This window comes from Hyperolius riggenbachi, chromosome 7, assembly GCF_040937935.1.
Source record: "Hyperolius riggenbachi isolate aHypRig1 chromosome 7, aHypRig1.pri, whole genome shotgun sequence".
NCBI classification, from domain to species: domain Eukaryota; kingdom Metazoa; phylum Chordata; class Amphibia; order Anura; family Hyperoliidae; genus Hyperolius; species Hyperolius riggenbachi.
In genome coordinates, this window is record NC_090652.1 from 5525783 (window position 1) to 5551394 (window position 25612).

At 49.8% G+C, this 25612-nt stretch overlaps 1 protein-coding gene across 4 annotated transcripts in view; it reads right to left on the reverse strand.

Moving 5' to 3' along the window:
• Window positions 1-685: 685 nt before the first annotated feature.
• EPN2 (epsin 2) overlaps window positions 686-25612 on the reverse strand; it is a 123243-nt gene continuing 98316 nt past the window's right edge. For 3 of the 4 annotated variants that reach the window (XM_068243510.1, XM_068243511.1, XM_068243508.1), the window contains exons 7-9: window positions 24720-24812; window positions 19605-19820; window positions 686-9451 (exon numbers count right to left, since the gene is read on the reverse strand). In XM_068243510.1, coding sequence (XP_068099611.1) covers window positions 9150-9451; window positions 19605-19820; window positions 24720-24812 — 611 coding nt within the window. In that variant the 3' untranslated portion in view covers window positions 686-9149. The remainder of the gene's footprint in view (window positions 9452-19604; window positions 19821-24719; window positions 24813-25612) is intronic. The other variant, XM_068243512.1, reaches the window with a different exon arrangement.

Sequence of the window (25612 nt, forward strand, 5' to 3'; positions counted from 1 at the left end):
CATATAATGACCACAATATTTCTATCATCTTTAGCAGCTGATTACTGCCACCCACATTTATGCTGGACACACAGGTGGTTCCTGCACTCGATGCCCCGCTCGATTACCAGACGCTCAATTATTTCCGAGCATTTCCGTGCGCATTTCAAAGATTGTTAGGTCGATTCTCATACAAAGTATGCCAAATCAACCTAACGATCCATCGAAACGCAAATCAAACATGTCGGAAATAATCTAGTGGCCGGGAATCGAGCGGGGCATCGAGTGTGGGAACGCACCGTGTGTATCCAGCATAAGGGCCCGTTTCCAGTACTTAGTGATGCAAATGCGGCTACCTAGCCGCATCGCATCACTTCTGCCGCCGCCCACATCACTTCCGCATCTCCCGATGCGGAAGTGTATTGGAGGAGATGGGACGCAGCTGTGGGCGGATGCGGCCGTGCGAGAATCTGTAGCATGCTGCAGATTCTCAGATCACTCCGCACCGCACAACATGCACGCAGTGGAAACTCTTCCATTGCCGTGCATGTGTTTCAGGACACCTGTGGTGCGATGCGGCTTTGTAGCCACATCACACCGCTCCTAGTGGAAACGGGCTCTTACAGATTCTGAATATTCTGGAATCGCCCCACTGCGGTGTTGTGTATACGTCCCCCGCCCAACACCAGCACAGATGAAGAGGAAGTGATAAAAATATAAGTTTTATTTTATGTAAAGAATAAGTTTTATAGACACAATCGTGTTTTATTTGTGATGAGGAAAAAAAGCCAAAGTTATTTCCAATGTTTAGACTGGCCAGATGTCGGCGCGTTCATGAAGGGAACCATTTTGTGAGCAGCCACAGTTTAGCCTATCAGTCCACCTTGTGACATCACAGAGCCACAAGGCAGCGGATTGGCAGCATGCATTCACACAGATACTAACAGTCGTCACAAAATGGCTGCCACGCTATGGTTAGGAGATGGATCCGCTGCTTGAGTGTACGGTGAGGGTACAGGGAGGATTATAGAGTGCTGTGCGCCTCCGTACATGGCCGTCTGAGCGGGAGAATGGCAGCTGCCACTAAACAGGCAATATGGAGTCACTTCCTGCCTGACAGGAAGCAGATTAATCTCCCCAATCAGCATGCTCGTTCCTCAGAGCTCACTGCAGGGCACCATGTTTATTCTGCATTGCATTTACCAAACTCCTGTGTTCAATTCGGCAATGCTACCAAATGGGATTCAATATAACCTGTTAGTGGTATCTGCCTGCCTCCTGGTCAGGCCCCCCAAAAAGCAGATTTGGAAGGTGTGCAGTTGCTTTATAAATGCCCCTGTACACGTACCCTTAAAGCCACACTTCAGGAAAAACTAAAGTTAGCCAAACCTCCCCTAACCCTCGAGCTGTAGGAGATTGTCTGTTAAGAGACAGAAATTGATAAATACCTGTTCAGGGTCCTTATTTGTCATGATCATAGCCCTCCTCTGTTCTATGCACTGTACTAAAGACCCCTACAAGAGGAGGTGTGGCCTGGGCTGCCCGACTATCTACAAATTACCTGTACAGGAAGTGGGGAGGCTCTCTCCACAGCAAGAGGTGTGGCCTGGCCTGCCTGACTCTGTACAGGAAGTGAGGAGGCTCTCTCCTCAGCAAGAGGCGTGGCCTGGCCTGCTTGACTCTGTACAGGAAGTGGGAAGGCTCTCTCCACAGCAAGAGGTGTGGCCTGGCCTGCCTGACTCTGTACAGGAAGTGGGGTGGCTCTCTCCACAGCAAGAGGCGTGGCCTGGCCTGCCTGACTCTGTACAGGAAGTGGGAAGGCTCTCTCCACAGCAAGAGGTGTGGCCTGGCCTGCCTGACTCTGTACAGGAAGTGGGGTGGCTCTCTCCACAGCAAGAGGTGTGGCCTGGGCTGCCTGACTCTGTACAGGAAGTGGGGTGGCTCTCTCCACAGCAAGAGGTGTGGCCTGGGCTGATAGGTTCCGGTCTCTGTAACAGGAGGCTATGGGAGGGAGCATGGCTTGAAATGCCAGTTTTACCTCTCTGCCACAGTCCGCTAAGGAACACGGCGTATCCTGGACTACAATTTGGATTTCTCCATTGCAACGGCATTCTGGGAGGGGACATTCTGCAGCTGGCCAAAGTGTCAGGTGATGCAAGAACTAACCGAATAGTCCAGCTAAAAATGAAAAGCCTACTGGGGTGCCCACCCAGATTAGAGAGATATCTACTGTTTTTTTTTTTTAACAGGGTATTGATTGTTTTTTTTTTTTGGGGGGGGGGGGGGGGTAGTTTTTAACAGATCTGGGCTAAAAGTGGACCTGTCAGGACTGCCAGGTAGTCTATAAGACAACACGATTGCCCAGCCTCTGCAGGTTGCCTGCTGGACCTTTCCAGAGGACCCAGAGGCCTTCACTGCTATTTTGGTACCTCAGATGGATTGTAGGTGGTAAGAAGGTGCAAGGCAGAGCTCCAAGTTGGGTGTTGGTGTCTCAGCGCAGGGTGGGGGCTACAAAGGCTTCCGGAGCTCACAGGAGAAGGATCTGGGGCATAAGAACACTAGCAGCGGGCAACCTGTCCTACCGGGCCATAAGGCAAAATGTCACACAGTGTGGTTTCCTCCTCAGTTTTGGATAGAGCGTGAAAGTGTTACGACATCTCTCAGGTTATTATTATTCATGTAATTAAAGTACCACTATTGCGAAAAAGTGTAAAAATGAAAATACATTGAAAACACATAGATAATAAGTACATTTTTTCGCAGAGTAGAATGTTCTATACATTTTTTTCTCTTATGTTGCTGTCACCTTCAGTAGGTAGTAGAAATGGACTAGAACTGACAGGTTGTAGACTAGCCCATCTCCTCATGGGGGTTTCTAAGGGTTTTCTTTATTTTTAAAAACACTTAGGCCCCATTCACACTAGAGCGTTTTGCCGCGATTTCAGCAAAACGCTAAAATGCTAGCACTTTTTAAACGCGCTAGCGTAATGAAACCCTATGGGCCTGTTCTTACTTGGGCGATTTGCGCTAATCACCACAAATCGCCCAAAAATGCGAAATGCAAACACGACGCCTGCACCATTTTCAGGCGATTTCCCGGCGATTGCGTTTCAGTGCTACAGAAGCGCTAAACTCGATCGCGGCAAAATCGCTGCAGTATTCAGTGATTTTTCCGGGTGAAACCGCAGAAAAAAATAACTCCTGCAAAAATCGCAGGCGTTTTGCGTTTCTAAGTGTGAATGGGGCCTTAGTGAATGGCAGTTGCTCATTCCAACTGCCAGAATAGTGTGCAAACGGGTGGTGGTGGGGCACCTGCACCTTTGTACAGATCCTTTCCGGGTAGTGCTTTTGTAAAGGGTACGGTAACTAAAATACTGGGAATCCCCCAGGAGGAGATGGACTAGTCAAAAAGTAAGTGATAGCAACACAGGAGAAAAGTAATTTATAGCTCATTTTACTCTGAAAAAAACATACTTATTATTTGTATGAGTGTACAGGTATTTTACATTTTACAATTTTTCCTTTAAAGAGGTAAGCGTTAGAATGTGTGTAGTGTTTATATAGCGGCCTGTATTCCCAAATCCTGGGTCTTGTATGATTCATGAAAGCACAGGAATATTCCCAACAGGCGCAGACAGCAATAAAAACCATCAAACGTAAAAACCCTTCACCGCTCTATCGAAATTTAAAATTCACGATTTGGCTAATTTAAAGGGAATGTATAGTGATTTTTTTACCAGTTTTGTTTTATTTCATTATTAGGTTTAATACTAAAAAATAGACTTTCTTAAAAGCATGTTTTTTCTTCGAAACAGGAAAATATTATTAAATATAAAAACATGATGCCATTTTAAAGCGCCCCCTGCTGTTTGTACTGGCAACCTTTCATAGAAACAAGTAATGCCTGGATAAGACAGTGTCACAGGGAATAAAACCGCCTCTTTACCGGCCAACAAGTCTGGGGACTTTGCTCATATAGGGTTAGGCAACGCTCACAATTATCCACGCCAATTTTCGCCAGTTACTTACGCATCGAAAATGGTATTTTTGATTTCAAGAACATTTTTGCAAAAATACATTGTATTTTTACAATATGGCAAAAATTCAGGAAAAATATCTTTACCTTTAGCGCGAAAATTTGAATTCACGAAAAATTCACGAAAAATTACAAAATGATTTTCAATGGCATTTTCACTCAAATATTGAATTTAACATTATTTTTGCGAAACTAAAAGCAAAAAGAATATCTGCATTTTCACTCATCAATTCTGCGTTTTGCCTGCGCGTCCACTCGTTGCCTGCGCATCTGATTCTCTGCTTTGCAATTTTATCAGTTGCGTACTTTAATTTTTTTCACTCTGCTATCATGTACTTTTGTGCACCTCTTGTATGCGATATATCGGATTGATATTTTTCCGTGCATACCAGAGTTCATTTACATTTGAACAGTTTTAATTAATTCAAAATCGGATGTGATTTTTGCATAGCGTAGCAAATGCGATTTTTTTTTCTGCGTTTCCTCTGACTTTCATTTCATAAGAATTGCACAGTACTCCCACAAAGTTGAAAAATGCTGAAAAATCGTAAAACGCATAAAAAAATAAGAAATCCGCAAATCAAATGCGATGCTCTTGAAATACATTAGTTAAGCAACAATCGCGAAATTGCAATTCTGCACAGTGCTCGCGAGTTCTGACAGCTGTGAACGGCCCCGTAAAAAAACATTAAAAACCAGTATCAGGTGGGATACCGACAAAAACAGCAATGTATAGGTGAAACACAAATTGCTTCTAATTTAAAAATACATTTTTAAAATGTGACCTTTTTTTTGTGTGGTGAAATAATAAATAAATGGAGAAAAAAAGGCTAAAAAAAGCACTACACATTCACTTTAAAGAACAGTATTAGGTACCAGCCACTGATAACCATGACAGGTCCCCTTCAAGGTTCGTACACACGCTCTACAAAAGTTGCTGCAAACAAACAACCAGTGTTGCGGAAACAACTTTACCGGCGACAATGGCAAAAGAAGAGTCTTTCTAATGACGTTGCCCACACAAATATTACAAACGCCCAACTCATTTAAATACTACGTGCACAAGCGGAAGTGACGTTACGCACGACATGCGTACATTCTGTAGAACAATGTCATTTAACTGAAATTGTACGCATGTGGCCGACTGTGCAATATCTGCCCGACAGTTGTCTGAGTTGATGCACCGGATGGGTTGGGTAAAATGCGTTTGGCTACATTTGTTAACACGACATGACTGTTATCCACGTTGCTGAAATCTGTCGGACGTTTGAAACGACTTTTGTTGAGCGTGTGTACATAGTGTTAGAGAGAGCCTGAAGTGTGCTTTTTGCTGCGGCGCACACGCACGTACAGATAACGCGAGTGCCGATGAGACCGTAACTGGCAACAGCTTGCTGCGATCTGATAGTTACGCTTAAATCTTAACAAGTCTTAAGGTGGCCTTCTGATCGGATTGGTTGTAAATAATCTCCATTGATGTGTACAATCGATTACAAACGATTATAAAAATCAGTCGTCCGATTGGATTTTGGTCAAACCAAAATTTGGATTTTCTTGTTGGTTGCGATTGATGGGAAGCAAAGATTGTTTCGTTGTTGGTGTAGTGAATGATTTTTCTTCCGATCAGAATTTCTGATCGCTCGAACGATTTTTCGCTAGAAATTGGACCGTTAGTGGTCACCTTTAGGGTGACCACTAACCATCCAATCTTTTTCATCCAATCTTACCAAATCTATGTAGTAGAAGAGTAAACTGACTGAATATATTGAATAGATACTGTAGGCAGTCCCGGCTCTTCCTGGCGGATGCACACAGAGAGGAGCCAGGAGGACGCCGGGGGACCTCGCCGCCTACGGTGGACTGGAGGAGGCCCAAGGTAAGTAAAACTTTTAATTTTACATAGAGGTCAGAGTCCCTTTAAAGGGAACCTAAACTGAGAAGGATATGGATTTTTCATTTTAAAATAATACCAGTGAGGCAGACTCTCCTGCTGATCCTGTGTCTCTAATGCTTTTAGCCACAGCCCCTGAACAAGCATGCAGATCAGGTGCTCTGAAGACTTGATTAGCTGCATGCTTGTTCCAGGTGTGTGATCCAACCACTACTGCAGCCAAAGAGATCAGGACTGCCAGGCAACTGGTATTGTTTAAAAGGAAACATCCATATCCCTCTCAGTTTAGGTGCACATTAAAGAGAACCAGAGATGAAGCACCCTCTTGTATTTTACCTTATAAATCAGTGGGAACATGACAGTAAACACCTAATCTGCCCTTTGTTTCATTGTTCTCTGTGTAATCTGACTGTTATTACCTCTGATAAGAATCCCCGACTGAACAGTCAGGCTGCTCCGTCTAGCTTTGCTACAGAAAGATTATAGCTAAGTCTGTCTTCTGTGGTGTTATTTCAAGCCCAAGCCTGCCCCCTTGTGGCTTTGCTATAATGACTCAGCTATAATCATTCCCAGCAAAGCCAGATTTAATTGCTCAGTCTGGGATTCTTGTGACTGCTGCTAACAGACACTTTTAGCAGTGAGGGTGAAACAGACAGCATGGTAAGTGTTTTCTCTAATGTTCTTACTGATATACATGGTAAAATACACAAGGGTGCTTCGTCTCTGGTTCCCATTAAGCGTTCTCGTGGTTATTCAGTCTCTGTGACCTGTTGTCAGCTGTTTATCTGAACACTAGTGCGTACAGAAGTGTTCAGTAGCGTAATTAGTCATTTCTGTTTTGTAAAATTTTGTGTCATTTTTGCAATTCCCATTCTGATCTTCATTACGATTTTGTGGGTAATCATGAATACGCCACATTTTCACACAAATTCATTGAATTCTATGAGGCATGAGAAAACTAAATTCTGTCTATGAAAAAACGCATTTTTGCATAAATGCATTGAAGTCAGTCGGACATAAGAAAACATGTGCTCGCATTCTTACATGAATTCATAAGTCCATGGGCATGAGAAAGCTATATTTTTGCGAAATTACGTGTCAATGCGAAATTAGGGATCATAGTTATGACGTGAAGTTATTACGTGCAAAATCAATTTTGCAATAGTCTGAAGTTTCACATTACGATCTTGCATCATAATTTAGAATTTTGCTGCACGATAACTACTACTATGCAAAATTTGAGGTCATCGCGAGTGTCGGGTGATGTCATACATATCCTCCTAAGTAATCGGCTGAATTATGCCGCGGCACGACGGCTGCCCTTTATCTGCCCCGCCCCATTTCTCTGCGTAGGACTGATATTGCTCGCCACATCTGTACTCTTAGGTAAGGCGCTCATACATTGCTTGATCCTCCATCGAGCGATTGAGCGATCAACAGTATTTGACGATCGCAAACAGTGTGGTTGGTCAAAATGGACTAGCGGCCCACACACTGAAAGCGAGATCCTGGCAATTCTCCTTCACTCATTTTGTTTTTCATACCAGTGTTCCTGCATGCGCCGAAACTTAAAGAGGAGCTGTCAGGCATACTATCTCAGAAAAAAACAACACATATATAGTTAGATAAATACTTGCCCTACTTACATAACAAATGTATTGCACTGTCCACGTTTTGATTTTAGTAATTTTTCTACAGTAAAAAAAAGAGAAAATCCTTCTTAGCATTTCCCATTTTAAGTGTGGCTATTTGGAAGCCAATCCTGGTGTCATTTCCTCCCTTACTCTCCTCTGCCTGATTTGCCCGCTCTCCACTATAGAAAGTGCATTGTCTCAGCATTAAAAATATTGTCCAATCAGAGAGGAACAGAGGTGTGGGAGGGGAAAACAGAAGGGAAATAAGCTTCAGCCAATCAGGCGGTATTAGTTAAGTCTGAGGGGAAGTAGAGAAGCAAATAAGGACAACCCAGCATGCCCTGCAACTTCCTTTTTGTGTACCAAATTTTGAGTGTACCAAATAAGAGTCAGGTAAACTGGGGAATGATAATTTATCAACAAGAAAAGTAATAGTGAATTTAACTTTTGGATTGCCTGATTAGCATCCTTATTACTTGTTTACCAGATAAAAATTAAGAATTGATTTTTTATTTTATGCCCGACAGTTACACTTTAAGTTTGATTCTGCCTGGATCAAAATCATGTGAACATCGGCCGATTACTTTTACGATCGACCCATATTTTCCGTTCTGCTCTATCGAGAAATGTTGATGATTCTAGCAGATATTTGGCAATTTGCATCGACTGAGCATAACGTAACGCACTTTCGCTTCTCCTCCGATTCGATAAAATGATCAAACCGAAAAGTAAGGTCGAATGTAAAAATTGAGAAATGTATGGACACCTTAAGACATCACCCAAGGCCCCCATAAAGGATTGTTTCAGGTGATGGTATCCGATGTGCAATTGTAGCTTTACACAGAATGACTTCCTTCCAATACTTTCCTGCAACCAAATAAAAGGCAAACTGTAGCCAGATCTCATCTTCTCATCGGCACTCATATTATTAGTAGATGCTTGGACCTTACTCCAGATAGCTTTACTTTAGATGGCTTTAAGGTTTTGTCCTTAGTGTGATGTTGCGTCTCTTTGTTACAGAACTCTGGCCGACACGTGGGCAGGTTATAGCTAAAAGTGTTACACAACTGCGTAGTGTTTTGCTTTCATCTTATAGGCACAAAATGCATTCTAAGTGTCCGAGCCTCCGGCCTTCACTTTCCCTTATACTCGTATAATAGGTCAACTCAACGTCTTTAAATAGACCTGAAGACATAAAGTTAGTATCTCCATTCAGGCGCAACCATTGCCTGTCCACAGCTTAGATGTTTCGGTATTGATCTGATATGAATCTTTGTGAGGAACGGTCCCCAGGGAAATGTGTGATGGAGTCTAGGAGACCGTGGAACCACCAGATGTAGTATGACCAATCTTGGCGTAAGAGAAGATAGGAGTAGAAGGCCCAGCATTGGTGAGTGTTTCCTCTCGATTGACAGTGAAAGAAAATGCTATGCTATGATTCTGTCGCTCTACCGGCTTGGCGTCAACCTGGGCCTGGTCACTCTCAGCCTGCAGGACGGACCTGGTGGGCAAGACGTTGAAGGACACAACAGCTAAGAGGCGACACTCCACTTTGTATTGTTTATTGTACATCGCTGTATCTGCCGTTCCTATTGGGACTTCTCCGCCTTTATAGCAAGAAGGGGTTGGTGGCATTCATGGCTTGAGCAGATGAGGGAGGGATGGTGGAACTGTGGTGAGGCAATGTGGTTGCCATGTTCCTCCCCAGTCCTGTTGGTGGTATGCTGGGCCGTGTTGACATGCCCAGTAAGGGAGGCGGCATGGATCCCTCGCTAGCCACCGCTGGTGTTGCGTTGAAGGATGCGCCGACTCCCATCATGGGGCTGGACCGCAGCTGGTTTAGGGTCAGTGCTTGTGGCTGGTTGATCTGAAAGGGATTGACAGTGGGAACCGGGGGCGGAGCAGCTGTTCCTAAAAAAAAAAAAAAAGTATGAATAATTAGAAAGGCCAAGAATGGATTGAGTAAGACAGGATGAAAACACAGCAGTATAATGTGTTGCGTTGTTTAAGGAGATAAACATTTCAAAAACGGTATGGTATGGAGGGGAAACATTTTACAACCTCTACCTGCGTCATATCAGATTGCAGTGAGAAAACCACGAGTGAATTTTTATACAAATAGCTCAGAGGTGTCGAAGAACACACAACTCATGCAACACGTTTCTCGGGACTAGGATCCTGCTTCATCGGACAAGCCCAGAGAGTAAAATCTGAGGAACATAAAGTATTCCACTACAGATAATGAAATTATGAGCAATAGACAATAATACAGATAAATCAATAGTATAATAGACGTATAATACAAGCCCATTATGTTATGAAGCAGGATGCTTGTCCCAGGAGACGCATTGCATTTATATGGGAGTTGTGTCGTTTTTGGATTATTGAAAGCTACATTTACCTATAACATCTCTGAGTTTCCTTTGGGAGGAGGTAAGTCCACCTTTACCGTCCTTTTTTACACTGTTTTTTAAATATTTTAGTTCACTTTGGTGCCTCTGAACCACATGTGTATTGGTTTACCACGGGCACTACCACACACACTGGCAGTTGGTACGGGAAGCTGTCACTGGCATTGAGAACGGGCACGCCACACACACTGGCAGTTGGCACAGGTTCAGGGTGACGTCACATGTAAGTGGCTGTGAGAAGAGATGAGTGCTTGGGGTAGTGGCCGTGGCTCTGAGGCCCTGTTCTCTCATACTGTGAGGCCTCCTCATGGAGCAGGGAGTGTCAGGGCGGGGGTGACGTCACATGTAAGTGGCTGTGAGAAGAGATGAGCGCTTGGGGCAGTGGCCGTGGCTCTGAGGCCCTGTTCTCTCATACTGTGAGGCCTCCTCATGGAGCAGAGAGCGTCAGGGCAGGGTGGAGTCACATGTAAGTGGCTGTGAGAAGAGTTGGAAGGTGGTGAGTGCTTGAGGCAGTGACCGTGGCTCTGAGGCCCTGTTCTCTCATACTGCGAGGCCTCCTCATGGAGCAGAGAGAGTCAGGGCGGGGTGACGTCACATGTAAGTGGCTGTGAGAAGAGATGAGCGCTTGGGGCAGTGGCCGTGGCTCTGAGGCCCTGTTCTCTCATACTGCGAGGCCTCCTCATGGAGCAGCGAGCGTCAGGGCGGGGGTGGAGTCACATGTAAGTGGCTGTGAGAAGAGTTGGAAGGTGGTGAGTGCTTGAGGCAGTGACCGTGGCTCTGAGGCCCTGTTCTCTCATACTGCGAGGCCTCCTCATGGAGCAGAGAGAGTCAGGGCGGGGTGACGTCACATGTAAGTGGCTGTGAGAAGAGATGAGCGCTTGGGGCAGTGGCCGTGGCTCTGAGGCCCTGTTCTCTCATACTGTGAGGCCTCCTCATGGAGCAGAGAGCGTCAGGGCGGGGGTGGAGTCACATGTAAGTGGCTGTGAGAAGAGATGAGCGCTTGGGGCAGTGGCCGTGGCTCTGAGGCCCTGTTCTCTCATACTGTGAGGCCTCCTCATGGAGCAGAGAGCGTCAGGGCGGAGGTGACGTCACATGTAAGTGGCTGTGAGAAGAGATGAGCGTTTGTGGCAGTGGCTGTGGCTCTGAGGCCCTGTTCTCTTATACTGCGAGGCCTCCTCATGGAGCAGAGAGCGTCAGGGCGGAGGTGACGTCACATGTAAGTGGCTGTGAGAAGAGATCAGCGCTTGGGGCAGTGGCCATGGCTCTGAGGCCCTGTTCTCTCATACTGCGAGGCCTCCTGATGGAGCAGCGAGTATCAGAGCAGCGGTGACGTCACATGTAAGTGGCTGTGAGAAGAGTTGGAAGGTGGTGAGTACTTGGGGCAGTGGCCGTGGCTCTGAGGCCCTGTTCTCTCATACTGCGAGGCCTCCTCATGTCCTCATGGAGCAGAGAGCATCAGGGCGGGGGTGACGTCACATGTAAGTGGCTGTGAGAAGAAATGAGCGCTTGGGGCAGTGACCATGGCTCTGAGGCCCTGTTCTCTCATACTGTGAGGCCTCCTCATGGAGCAGCGAGCGTCAGGGCGGGGGTGACGTCACATGTAAGTGGCTGTGAGAAGAGATGAGCGCTTGGGGCAGTGGCTGTGGCTCTGAGGCCCTGTTCTCTCATACTGTGAGGCCTCCTCATGGTGCAGCGAGCGTCAGGGCGGGGGTGGAGTCACATGTAAGTGGCTGTGAGAAGAGATGAGTGCTTGGGGTAGTGGCCATGGCTCTGAGGCCCTGTTCTCTCATACTGTGAGGCCTCATGGTGCAGCGAGCGTCAGGGCGGGGGTGACGTCACATGTAAGTGGCTGTGAGAAGAGATGAGTGCTTGGGGCAGTGGCAGTGGCTGTGGCTCTGAGGCCCTGTTCTCTCATACTGTGAGGCCTCCTCATGGAGCAGCGAGCGTCAGGGCGGGGGTGACGTCACATGTAAGTAGCTGTGAGAAGAGATGAGCGCTTGGGGCAGTGGCCGTGGCTCTGAGGCCCTGTTCTCTCATACTGCGAGGCCTCCTCATGGTGCAGCGAGCGTCAGGGCAGGGGGTGACGTCACATGTAAGTGGCTGTGAGAAGAGATGAGTGCTTGAGGCAGTGGCCGTGGCTCTGAGGCCCTGTTCTCTCATACTGCGAGGCCTCCTCATGGAGCAGCGAGCATCAGGGCGGGGGTGACGTCACATGTAAGTGGTTGTGAGAAGAGATGAGTGGTTGGGGCAGTGGCCGTGGCTCTGAGGCCCTGTTCTCTCATACTGCGAGACCTCCTCATGGAGCAGAGAGCGTCAGGGCGGAGGTGATGTCACATGTAAGTGGCTGTGAGAAGAGATGAGTGCTTGGGTCAGTGGCTGTGGCTCTGAGGCCCTGTTCTCTCATACTGCAAGGTCTCCTCATGGAGCAGCGAGCGTCAGGGCGGGGGTGACGTCACATGTAAGTGGCTGTGAGAAGAGATGAGTGCTTGGGGCAGTGGCCGTGGCTCTGAGGCCCTGTTCTCTCATACTGTGAGGCCTCCTCATGGAGCAGGGAGTGTCAGGGCGGGGGTGACGTCACATGTAAGTGGCTGTGAGAAGAGATGAGTGCTTGGGGCAGTGGCCGTGGCTCTGAGGCCCTGTTCTCTCATACTGTGAGGCCTCCTCATGGAGCAGCGATTGTCAGGGCGGGGGTGACGTCACATGTAAGTGGCTGTGAGAAGAGATGAGTGCTTGGGGCAGTGGCTGTGGCTCTGAGGCTCTGTTCTCTCATACTGTGAGGCCTCATGGTGCAGCGAGCGTCAGGGCGGGGGTGACGTCACATGTAAGTGGCTGTGAGAAGAGATCAGCGCTTGGGGCAGTGGCCGTGGCTGTGGCTCTGAGGCCCTGTTCTCTCATACTGTGAGGCCTCCTCATGGAGCAGCGAGTGTCTAGGCGGGGTTGGAGTCACATGTAAGTGGCTGTGAGAAGAGATGAGTGCTTGGGGCAGTGGCCGTGGCTCTGAGGCCCTGTTCTCTCATACTGCGAGGCCTCCTCATGGAGCAGAGAGCGTCAGGGCGGAGGTGACGTCACATGTAAGTGGCTGTGAGAAGAGATGAGTGCTTGGGGCAGTGGCCGTGGCTCTGAGGCCCTGTTCTCTCATACTGCGAGGCCTCCTCATGGAGCAGAGAGCGTCAGGGCGGAGGTGACGTCACATGTAAGTGGCTGTGAGAAGAGATGAGTGCTTGGGGTAGTGGCCGTGGCTCTGAGGCCCTGTTCTCTCATACTGCGAGGCCTCCTCATGGTGCAGAGAGCGTCAGGGCGGAGGTGACGTCACATGTAAGTGGCTGTGAGAAGAGATGAGCGCTTGGGGCAGTGGCCGTGGCTCTGAGGCCCTGTTCTCTCATACTGCGAGGCCTCCTCATGGTGCAGCGAGCGTCAGGGCGGGGGTGACATCACATGTAAGTGGCTGTGAGAAGAGATCAGTGCTTGGGGTAGTGGCTGTGGCTCTGAGGCCCTGTTCTCTCATACTGTGAGGCCTCCTCATGGAGCAGAGAGCATCAGGGCGGGGGTGACGTCACATGTAAGTGGCTGTGAGAAGAGATGAGCGCTTGGGGCAGTGGCCGTGGCTCTGAGGCCCTGTTCTCTCATACTGTGAGGCCTCCTCATGGAGCAGAGAGAGTCAGGGCGGGGTGACGTCACATGTAAGTGGCTGTGAGAAGAGATGAGGGCTTGGGGCAGTGGCTGTGGCTCTGAGGCCCTGTTCTCTCATACTGTGAGGCCTCCTCATGGTGCAGCGAGCGTCAGGGCGGGGGTGACATCACATGTAAGTGGCTGTGAGAAGAGATGAGTGCTTGGGGTAGTGGCCATGGCTCTGAGGCCCTGTTCTCTCATACTGCGAGGCCTCCTCATGGAGCAGAGAGCGTCAGGGCGGAGGTGACGTCACATGTAAGTGGCTGTGAGAAGAGATGAGTGCTTGGGGCAATGGCTGTGGCTCTGAGGCCCTGTTCTCTCATACTGTGAGGCCTCCTCATGGTGCAGCGAGCGTCAGGGCGGAGGTGACGTCACATGTACGTGGCTGTGAGAAGAGATCAGTGCTTGGGGCAGTGGCCGTGGCTCTGAGGCCCTGTTCTCTCATACTGTGAGGCCTCCTCATGGAGCAGCGAGTGTCTAGGCGGGGGTGACGTCACATGTAAGTGGTTGTGAGAAGAGATGAGTGCTTGGGGCAGTGGCCGTGGCTCTGAGGCCCTGTTCTCTCATACTGTGAGGCCTCCTCATGGTGCAGCGAGCGTCAGGGCGGGGGTGACGTCACATGTAAGTGGCTGTGAGAAGAGATCAGTGCTTGGGGCAGTGGCCGTGGCTCTGAGGCCCTGTTCTCTCATACTGTGAGGCCTCCTCATGGAGCAGGGAGTGTCAGGGCGGGGGTGACGTCACATGTAAGTGGCTGTGAGAAGAGATGAGTGTTTGGGGCAGTGGCCGTGGCTTTGAGGCCCTGTTCTCTCATACTGCGAGGCCTCCTCATGGTGCAGCGAGAGAGCGTCAGGGCGGGGGTGACGTCACATGTAAGTGGCTGTGAGAAGAGATGAGTGCTTGGGGCAGTGGCCGTGGCTCTGAGGCCATGTTCTCTCATACTGCGAGGCCTCCTCATGGAGCAGAGAGCGTCAGGGCGGAGGTGACGTCACATGTAAGTGGCTGTGAGAAGAGATGAGCGCTTGGGGCAGTGGCTGTGGCTCTGAGGCCCTGTTCTCTCATACTGTGAGGCCTCCTAATGGTGCAGCGAGCGTCAGGGCGGGGGTGACATCACATGTAAGTGGCTGTGAGAAGAGATCAGTGCTTGGGGCAGTGGCCGTGGCTCTGAGGCCCTGTTCTCTCATACTGCGAGGCCTCCTCATGGAGCAGAGAGCGTCAGGGAGGAGGTGACGTCACATGTAAGTGGCTGTGAGAAGAGATGAGCGCTTGGGGCAGTGGCCGTGGCTCTGAGGCCCTGTTCTCTCATACTGCGAGGCCTCCTCATGGAGCAGCGAGTGTCAGGGCGGAGGTGACGTCACATGTAAGTGGCTGTGAGAGGAGGTGAGAGCTTGGGGCAGTGGCCGTGGCTCTGAGGCCCTGTTCTCTCATACTGAGAGCCCTCCTTATGGTGCAGCGAGCGTCAGGGCGGAGGTGACGTCACATGTAAGTGGCTGTGAGAAGAGATGAGTGCTTGGGTCAGTGGCTGTGGCTCTGAGGCCCTGTTCTCTTATACTGCGAGGCCTCCTCATGGAGCAGAGAGCGTCAGGGCGGGGGTGACGTCACATGTAAGTGGCTGTGAGAAGAGATCAGCGCTTGGGGCAGTGGCCGTGGCCGTGGCTCTGAGGCCCTGTTCTCTCATACTGTGAGGCCTCCTCATGGAGCAGCGAGTGTCTAGGCGGGGTTGGAGTCACATGTAAGTGGCTGTGAGAAGAGATGAGTGCTTGGGGCAGTGGCTGTGGCTCTGAGGCCCTGTTCTCTAATACTGCGAGGCCTCCTCATGGAGCAGCGAGCGTCAGGGCGGGGGTGGAGTCACATGTAAGTGGCTGTGAGAAGAGATGAGCGCTTGGGGCAGTGGCTGTGGCTCTGAGGCCCTGTTCTCTCATACTGAGAGCCCTCCTCATGGTGCAGGGAGCGTCAGGGCGGGGTGACGTCACATGTAAGTGGCTGTGAGAAGAGATGAGTGGTTGGGGCAGTGGCCGTGGCTCTAAGGCCCTGTTCTCTCATACTGAGAGCCCTCCTTATGGTGCAGCGAGCGTCAGGGCGGGGGTGACGTCACATGTAAGTGGCTGTGAGAAGAGATGAGCGCTTGGGGCAGTGGCTGTGGCTCTGAGGCCCTGTTCTCTCATACTGCAAGGCCTCCTCATGGTGCAGCGAGCGTCAGGGCGGGGGTGGACTACGAGGTATTTGAGGAATCCCCAAAGTAAACAGGTCATTTCCGATTTGCAGGCAGACAGGAAAAACACAGGAAAGAAACTTTCTCCGGAATGAAGAGGCCCTGGCCGGCTGCCATAGCCAATTATAGCCTCTCTGTGGAGCTGGAGAACAGGGGGGCCTCCGCTGGAGGGGGCGGAATCTGAGAGGACAAGCTTCTGCAGACCAAACACACAGCATATGCTTCATACTGCCTCCCAGCTGAGTTGCTCCGACCTTATCTCTGACCTCCGCGGCCGGATCATACTAATCCGGCTCCAGTAATTATGTGCACCCTCATTATGGCTTAAAGGGCAACTGTACTGAGAAGAATATGGAGGCTGCCATATTTATTTTCTTTTCAACCATGCGGATTGCCTGGCTGTCCTGTTGATCCTCTGCCTCCAACACTTTTACCCATAGCCCCTGAACAAGCATGCAGCAGATCAGGTGCTCTGACTGAAGTGTGACTGAATTAGCTGCATGCTTGTTGCAGGTGTGGGATTCAGACAATACTGCAGCCAAACAGATCAGCAGGGCTGCCAGGCAACTGGTATTGTTCAACAGGAAACAAATATGGCAGCCTCCATATCCCGCTCACCTCAGGTTCACTTTCAAGGGCAACTTTCACACAAAAAATGTAAAATACATATATATAAAATCATACCTCCCAACTTTTTGAGATGAGAAAGAGGGACACTTAAGCCATGCCCATGTCACACCCCTGACCACGCCCCCATCACACCCCTAGTCACGCATACCATAAAGATTTCATAAGAAAAATATGTTTTATAATTCAAACCACACTGGTCCTTTCTATCCTGGTTCATTTTCCTTCACATTAACATTTTAAAATTAGTAATATATCAATTTAATACATTTTTAGTAGAGAAATATAAATATATATTTACATAGAAAGAGGGACAAAGTCCTGAAAGAGGGACAAATGAGGAGGAAAGAGGGAGAGGACTCCCAAAGAGGCCCTGTCACTCCAAAAGAGGCACAGTTGGGAGCTATGAAAAATGTACATTTCCCCCAGAGTAAAATTCACTATTTAATACCTATTTCTTATGCTGCTGTTACTTACAATAGGTAGCAAAAATCTGACAGATATGAAAGATTCTGTAGTAGTCCATCTCCTCATGGGAGATTCTCAGCATTAGCTATATTCTTTACAAAAGCGCTATATGGAAAGAATCTATGCGAAGATGCCAGCCAGTATCCCTACTCACTTGCACATTATTCACATATGTGCCCATTGATAATGGCGAGACAGATCTCTCTCTGATCGAATCGGGATCTGTTGTGCGCCACAAGCCGCATGCCAATTCTCCATCATTTTCAGCATGGAAGCTTTTCGGAATCGGCCACGTGATGCAGCCTTGCTGCCCCCATGTGACCAACGTCCCCCTTCCCCACCTCCCGTGACAAACGCGCCCACGTGCAATACGTCGCCAACCACGGGTGGCGCGTGTATGCGAGGAAAAGGGTGGAGACATCGGAGGACACTGACAGGCAATGTTTTTATGCACAGGGCTCATTTTACACTAAGAGGGCAGTGGGCGGGGTTCTGTCGCGTTCATCTACCGTTCCAATATCGCATGCACCCAATCGAGAATGTCAGACTGACATCTTGCAGCATGTCCAATCAATACATGCAACCAATTTAGGCCCGAATTCGGTTGCATCATCAGACATGCTCTTTGCGGCACCGATTAAAATAATCGAATCGGATGGTCGATGGGCCGGAAAGTCGCTTGATGTATGGCCATCTTTAAACTAACTCTTGTACAGCAGGAGACATTGGCAGCGCTTCCAAACAGAGGCTGCACCTCAATTAACTACCTGCAAAGATGTGCAGAGCTCCACAATGTGGACAAAACTACACAACTTGCATTCAAAATAGGTACAGCAAAGGAGGGTGTTAGCTTCAGTATAAATAATATGTGCACAAATTATTCCCTACTAGACTTCCCCACGGTGATGACGGCCCTCTCAAGGATGATATCTGTTTGAAGAAATGTGTATACTATTTTATGATTAGCAGCACTAGGAAAAAATTATGTTTTTATCGTTAAACTAGCAGTAGGTCTTCCCTGAGATGGCCCATCATCGCTGTGGGGAAGTCTAGTAGGTAATAATTTGTGCACATATTTTTTATACTGAAGCTAACACCCTCCTTTGCTGTACCTGTTTTCCATGCAAGTTGTGTAATTTTGTCCATATTGTGGAACTCTGCACATCTATTGCAGGTAGTTAATTCAAGTGCAGCCTCTGTTTGGAAGCGCTGCCAATGTCTCCTGCTGTACAAAACTCATGTAAGTATACTTATGGCTAGCTGCATCCATGTGCTTCAATTTGCATTCAAATTTTAGATTAGGGACTAGTAGATAATTTGCATCTGATTTGCATTCAAGGCATGTATTTAGCCCATGTGGGGCTCTGCATGCCTCTGTTGGCCTTCATTTCAGTTGCAGCATATGAGAGCTGTCATTTGTTTGATGTCTTTATACTAACTCTAACCTGAGCATAGGACACATTACCCCTAACCTAACAGAATGAACATTTATCATTATTTCAGGCTCTGATAATTAGGTCACCTGATGGAAGCCGGTCGGAGGATATGGCTAGGGCTAAAGTGGCAGGCATAAATTATTAATATTATTATTGATTTATAAAGCGCCAAAATATTCTGTAACACTTGTTCTTAAAGTAATAAACTTTAAGAATAAGTTTTGAAATGTATCACTTGTAGTGACATTTTTAGTCCTGTCAGGTGATCTGTATGGAATGTTCGTTACTGAGAGTTCTATGGACAGAGGGAGATACTGCTTGCTTAGCAATTAGAAAAAGCTGATAGTTCCTACAATGCAACGAGGTTCACAGTTAGGAAACTGTCAGGACCATGGTCCTGACATCACACTGTGGGAGGGGTCTCACCACAATATCAGCCATACGGCGCCCCCTGATGATCTGTCTGAGAAAAGGTAAAGATTTCTCATGGGAAAGGGGGCATCAGCTACTGATTGGGATAAAGTTGAAATTTTGGTTAAAGTATAAAGGGTCACAGGATAGATCAGTGTTGTGCAGTATGTCACTGACAAGGATAAAAAAGTAGTAGTATGATTCCACCCCTACAAATTATGTCCACAATTCAATATATACACACGTTTTTTTTCATGAACCAAAGTTCTCTTTTATTCTTCAATTGTTTCTTCAGAAAGCAGGTGATAAATGTAGATACAACATCAGACCTTCATTTCACATAAAAATGCCTGACACGTGTTTCGTGGCCATCAGCCGCTTCCTCAGAGGCACACCGCAAACAAAACATCCAAAGTCTAGGACATAAAAACCACCAGCTCGATCTGAAGTGAGTGAAGAGAGATACCCTCAACGCCGTCCCAGTGTGAGTGGGCTGCAAGAGACTGTGGTGTGCCTCTGAGGAAGCGGCTGATGGCCGCGAAACACGTGTCAGGCATTTTTATGTGAAATGAAGGTCTGATGTTGTATCTACATTTATCACCTGCTTTCTGAAGAAACAATTGAAGAATAAAAGAGAACTTTGGTTCATGAAAAAAACCCGTTTGCGTGTATATATTGAAGTGTTGTGCAGTAGCTCATAGCAACCAATCGAATGTCATAACTGAGCCCGTACTGATCTCTCATTGGCTCGCAAGCGTTCCTCCCTCTTCTACAGATTTCATACCATTCTCCAATTTAAAATAAACAAATGGGCACACTGTCGTTTGACCTACCTGTTGCCAGGAAGGGGTTAAACGTGGGGGCGGGCGGCACGGGCTTGGTCACCAGCGTGTCGAGGTTCACTAAGGCGGCGTTGGATCCCAGGAAGGTCTCCGGAGTTTTGCGAGCGGCGGGGTGTTTGTTGGTGGTCACGGCAACAGGCTGCGTCTCAAAGAGGTCAGGACTGGCGGCGCCGCTCCGCAAGGACGGTAATGTAGATATGGAGTCCGCTGGAGGGAAGGAAGACAAAGATAGAGTTAAAGGTCTTTGCTGTAACCGAGGCAAAAGCATGGTCACCATAAAATAGTAATTACAGAAGATCTGCAGCCACAGCCGAAACTGTCAGTTACCCCGCTATCTGCCCCTCAACCAACCCCATGGAGGGCTTCCCCCAAATCACCCCAGCTATACTCTGCTGGATCCTGGAAATTCCAGCGATGGCGTCATACTAAGGCTTCCATCTGGGTCGGGTTTGGGGAGGTGGACCAACATACAGTTGTAGCAATCAGAAGAGCCTCAATATAGGTAGCCAGAGGTGCCCCAATAAAGGTAGCCCCTGAGTATAGCTAGTAGTCTATAGCCTGGTACACACATTCAAGTATGATTGGCCAATCATTGACCAATTTTACCACCTCCATGTAGTAGGAGGGTCAACAGATATTGAATACTATGAGCAGATTGTGTAGGTAACGTCTCATACTGCATGGGGGTGGTAAAATTGGTCAGTGATTGACCAATCATAATTGAAAGTGTGTACCTGGCTTATAGCTGGATGAAGCAGCGTGTCTGGCCGGGAGCCTGTCTGCAGGGAGACATATCCCTTGTATGTTCTCTGCACACTCTTCCCGCCTCTCCACACGTCTGCGGACAGGAGGGCTTTACACACATGTGTGACCTTGGCCTCATCACTCCACTCGCAGCTCCTCCACATCTCATGCCAGTTCCTCCAGCAGATGTCCTCCCGGCACCTGGGACCCATCACAATGCACCAGGGGGGGGTCACTGGCAGATGGAAGTCAGGAATCCTTGCAAGGCCCGGGCTGCCAGTGGAATGTTCCGGATGTAAAACATCTGCGATTCCATTTATAACAAGGAGCCCGACTGCTGGATTCCTCCACCCCAGACGGATTCTGCAGCTGTGGTCCAAGCACCAAGGCATGCTGGGAACGGGAGTTTTGTTGGTGCCCGGGAGATGGCCATTAAACCAATATGGCTCCCCAAGGACACAAGAGAAGCCATTTTTAGCCCATGAAGTCTGCAGGTTCATTTGTGACGTCATTTGAGTCACTTGAGTTGGCTTTTGGAAATTCTAAAAGTGCCTCAGATGATGAATGGACAGATCGACCAAACGACAGATCTCAGTTTTGTTGGTGCTGGGGAGATGGTCATTAAGCTAGTATGGCTCCCCAACAGAGCTGGGACAAGGTCTTCCAGCACCCAAGGCTAAGACACCAAAGTGCGCCCCTCCATCCCTCCTACCCCAGCTGTCACACACTGATTGCTGTTACACTAAGAGGCCCCTCCCCCATCCCTCCCACCCCAGCCATCACACACTGATTGCTATTACACTAAGAGGCTCCTCCCCCATCCCTCCCACCCCAGCCGTCACACACTGATTGCTATTACACTAAGAGGCCCCTCCCCCATCCCTTCCACCCCAGCCGTCACACACTGATTGCTATTAGACTAAAAGGCGGCACAGGGCCCCCAACACCTTAATCTCTAGTTATCTGGCTTGCAGTTACTGCCATGCATCCCCTTTTCTTATTTCTCCCTGCTTCAAACACAATTGGGAATGACAGCTGAGTGAGTTGTGTGCCCCCTCCTACACTGCGCCCTGAGGCTGGTGCCTCTCTTGCCTCTGCCTCGGCCCTGTGCCCCCTCCTACACTGCACCCTGAGGCTGGAGCCTCTCTTGCCTCTGCCCGGCCCTGCGCCCCCTCTTACACTGCGCCCTGAGGCTGGAGTCTCTCTTGCCTCTGCCCAGCCCTGCGCCCCCTCCTACACTGCGCCCTGAGGCTGGAGTCTCTCTCGCCTCTGCCCTACCCTGCACCCACTCCTACACTGCGCCCTGAGGCTGGTGCCTCTCTTGCCTCGGCCCTGTGCCCCCTCCTACACTGCGCCCTGAGGCTGGAGTCTCTCTTGCCTCTGCCCGGCCCTGCGCCCCCTCCTATACTGCACCCTGAGGCTGTAGCCTCTCTCGCCTCTGCCCGGCCCTGTGCCCCCTCCTACACTGCGCCCTGAGGCTGGAGTCTCTCTTGCCTCTGCCCGGCCCTGCGCCCCCTCCTATACTGCACCCTGAGGCTGGAGTCTCTCTCGCCTCTGCCCCACCCTGTGCCCCCTCCTACACTGCACCCTGAGGCTGTAGCCTCTCTCGCCTCTGCCTCAGCCCTGTGCCCCTCCTACACTGCACCCTGAGGCTGTAGCCTCTCTCGCCTCTGCCCCACCCTGTGCCCCCTCCTACACTGCACCCTGAGGCTGTAGCCTCTCTCGCCTCTTCCTCAGCCCTGTGCCCCTCCTACACTGCACCCTGAGGCTGTAGCCTCTCTCGCCTCTGCCCCACCCTGTGCCCCCTCCTACACTGCACCCTGAGGCTGTAGCCTCTCTCGCCTCAGCCCCGCCCTGCGCCCCCTCCTACACTGCGCCCTGAGGCTGTAGCCTCTCTCGCCTCTGCCCCACCCTGTGCCCCCTCCTACACTACACCCTGAGGCTGTAGCCTCTCTCGCCTCTGCCTCAGCCCTGTGCCCCTCCTACACTGCACCCTGAGGCTGGAGCCTCTCTGCCTCAGCCCTGTGCCCCTCCTACACTGCACCCTGAGGCTGGAGCCTCTCTGCCTCTGCCCGGCCCTGCGCCCCCTCCTACACTGCACCCTGAGGCTGGAGCCTCTCTTGCCTCTGCCCGGCCCTGCGCCCCCTCCTACACTGCACCCTGAGCCTGTAGCCTCTCCCACCTCGGCCCTGTGCCCCTCCTACACTGCGCCCTGAGGCTGGAGCCTCTGCCGCCTCGGCCTCGGCCCTGTGCCCCCTCCTACACTGCGCCCTGAGGCTGGAGCCTCTCTTGCCTCTGCCCGGCCCTGCGCCCCCTCCTACACTGCACCCTGAGCCTGTAGCCTCTCCCACCTCGGCCCTGTGCCCCTCCTACACTGCGCCCTGAGGCTGGAGCCTCTGCCGCCTCGGCCTCGGCCCTGTGCCCCCTCCTACACTGCGCCCTGAGGCTGGAGCCTCTCTTGCCTCTGCCCGGCCCTGCGCCCCCTCCTACACTGCACCCTGAGCCTGTAGCCTCTCCCACCTCGGCCCTGTGCCCCCTCCTACACTGCACCCTGAGGCTGGAGCCTGTCTCACCTCTGCCTCCGCCCCGCCCTGCACCCCTTCCTACACTGCACCCTGAGGCTGGAGCCTGTCTCACCTCTGCCTCCGCCCCGCCCTGCACCCCTTCCTACACTACACCCTGAGGCTGGAGCCTACAAATCGGTGCACAAGACCTGCCCCACCTACATCTCTGATCTGGTCCACAAGCCCATACCAGCCCGCCCCCTCCGATCCTCCGATGACCTGCGCCTAGTCGCACCACAAATATCTCAGTCCCATGCACGATTGCAGGACTTCACCAGGGCTACCCATCAGACTCGCCCCCACCTTTAATACCTTCAAACAAGCTCTCAAGACTCCCTTTTCAGGCTTGCATACCCCCCTACACCAGCACCATAATACACTCTATTGGACACCCTCTAAGCAGATGCACCTATTGTCTCCACCCCCACCCTTTAGATTGTAAGCTCTGGCAGGGCCCTCCTCCCTAACGTATCCAGCTTGATTATGCAATCTTACTGACAATCACCCCTCTAGTGGACTAGAACAGTCTCTATTTTGACCTATGACACTGTATTATCAAATCATTTGCATGATCTTGTTTTGTGTGTTACCCCATTTATCGTGTTCAGCGCTGCGTAATATGTTGGCGCTTTATAAATACAATAAATAATTATAATAATATAGGGAACAGGCCTGGGAGTTCCATCCCAATATCGCTCTCTGTTACCACCATGCACCCAAACGAGGATGTCTGCCCTACAGCTTGCAGCATGTCCAATCGATACATGCAGCCAATTTGGTTGCATCATCGATCAGGCCTGCTCCTGGCGGCACCGATTTTCATTCAATCGTATTATAATAATCGGATCGGATGGTTGATCTGCCGTTAAGTTGTCTGATGTGTGGCCACCTTAACACCTGGATAACAAAGAACAGCCGTTTCTGTTGGTTGTGGTGTATTGTACATCTGGGAGGAACATCTCCCATTTACTGGATACTTAGGAGTGTACATGCAACTTGAGTTAGCCATACACTCAGCAATTTTCCCTTTCATATCCAACAGATTCAACCACTCTTATCGAATCTGCTAGAAATTGATGCCACAAGCCATGCCCAAAGGTCAATTTTCAAGCGAAATTGATAGAATTAGTCGATTGTACTGAAATCTATTAGAAATGGTGTGCAGTATGTGACCAGGCAGAGATCCCTCTGTGATCAGATTTGATCAGTGAGGGATCTATCTAACGGTTGATCCGGCCATACATAGAGTGATGTATGGACACCTTTACTGGGTCCCGGTGTAATGTCTGATTGCGTTGCCCGGAAGCTCCTCCCACATTGAGTAGCACGCATGCTCAGTGTGAAGTTAATTATGCTGCTGATGGTAATATAATAAATATCTCCTCTTCCACACATCCTACACTCACCAAATTTTCAGGGTAGGGAGGGGATCCCCCGAACGACCTCTGTGCCAAATTGCAGCCCCCGATCCCCGCTGGTTCAGGAGATAGATTAGAGAAACCGATCTCGGGAACCAGTGGGACACGGGGGCTGCAATTTGGCATAGAGGTAGTTCTGGGGGTCCCCTCCCTACCCTGAAAATTTGGGGAGTGTAGGATGTGAGGAAGCAGAGATATTTAGTATTTTACCATCAGCAGCATAATTAAATAGGAACTGTGGCCGCACAGTCTCCTCCTGCGCATGCGGGGCAGCGCAAATCCACAGGCAGCGTAATCAGACACAACACCGGACCCCCAGCTGGAGACCAGACCCCACCCCCTCGGAGTGACGCAGAAAGGCGTCACCACATCTTACCTACCTGACACCTTATTGGAGCGCAAGCTGTCAAATTCGGAAAAATCATCTTTCGCTGTCCCATTCAAATTGCTGAAAGGGTCAAAAGATGGACCTCCTGTTTAAAAATAAACAAATAAAACTTAAAAAGAAACTTGGAACAAAAAACTTAAAAAAAAATGTCCAGCACCTGTATTGGTATAAAAGTTAACCAGTTCGTGTTCCATGGTTTTTGCACCTAAAAGAGAACCTGAGGTGGGTCTTGTGGGCGGGGCATATGGGACACCCAGAGGCATATTCTCTGCCTCATGACATGCCTCTGAGTCGTTCCACTGCTGCTCTCCCCCCCCCCCCCCCCCACCGCCCTGTTATAGCCCCCGAGTTTAGTGACAAGATTTGTCGCCATCTCAGAGGTAAACACAGGGAGAGGGATTCCCTGTTCAAAATTCCCGTCAGGGGCGTTCCTACAGGGTCTCCAGGGCAGCTCTCCCTAGCCACGCCTCCTGCTGCTGCCCCGCCTCCCTGCATGCTGGGAGAGAGAATCAATCTATCTTTCCAGCGTCGTGACCCAGAGGTCAGGAAAGTGAAAGTGGGCCATTGCAGCCCACAAGAGAGGTGGGGAGCGGCGGTTGTTGAGACCACCTGATTCGCTCAACCCCGCTGATCAGGTAGCCTACTTTTTTATTATATGAGCCCACCTTGGGTTCTCTTTAAAGTAAACCAGAGCTGTCAGTATAGTTAGATCTGATACTTACCCGGGGCTTCCTCCAAGTCCCTCACCGTCCACGGACCTCTCGCGTATGCGTAGTACACCCAGCTTGGACGCGACTGAGCCTATTACCAGGGCAGATTGCGGCTAAATGGCAGACCGCGGGAGGATGGCGTGGGACTTAAGGTGGCCACACACGATACAATGAA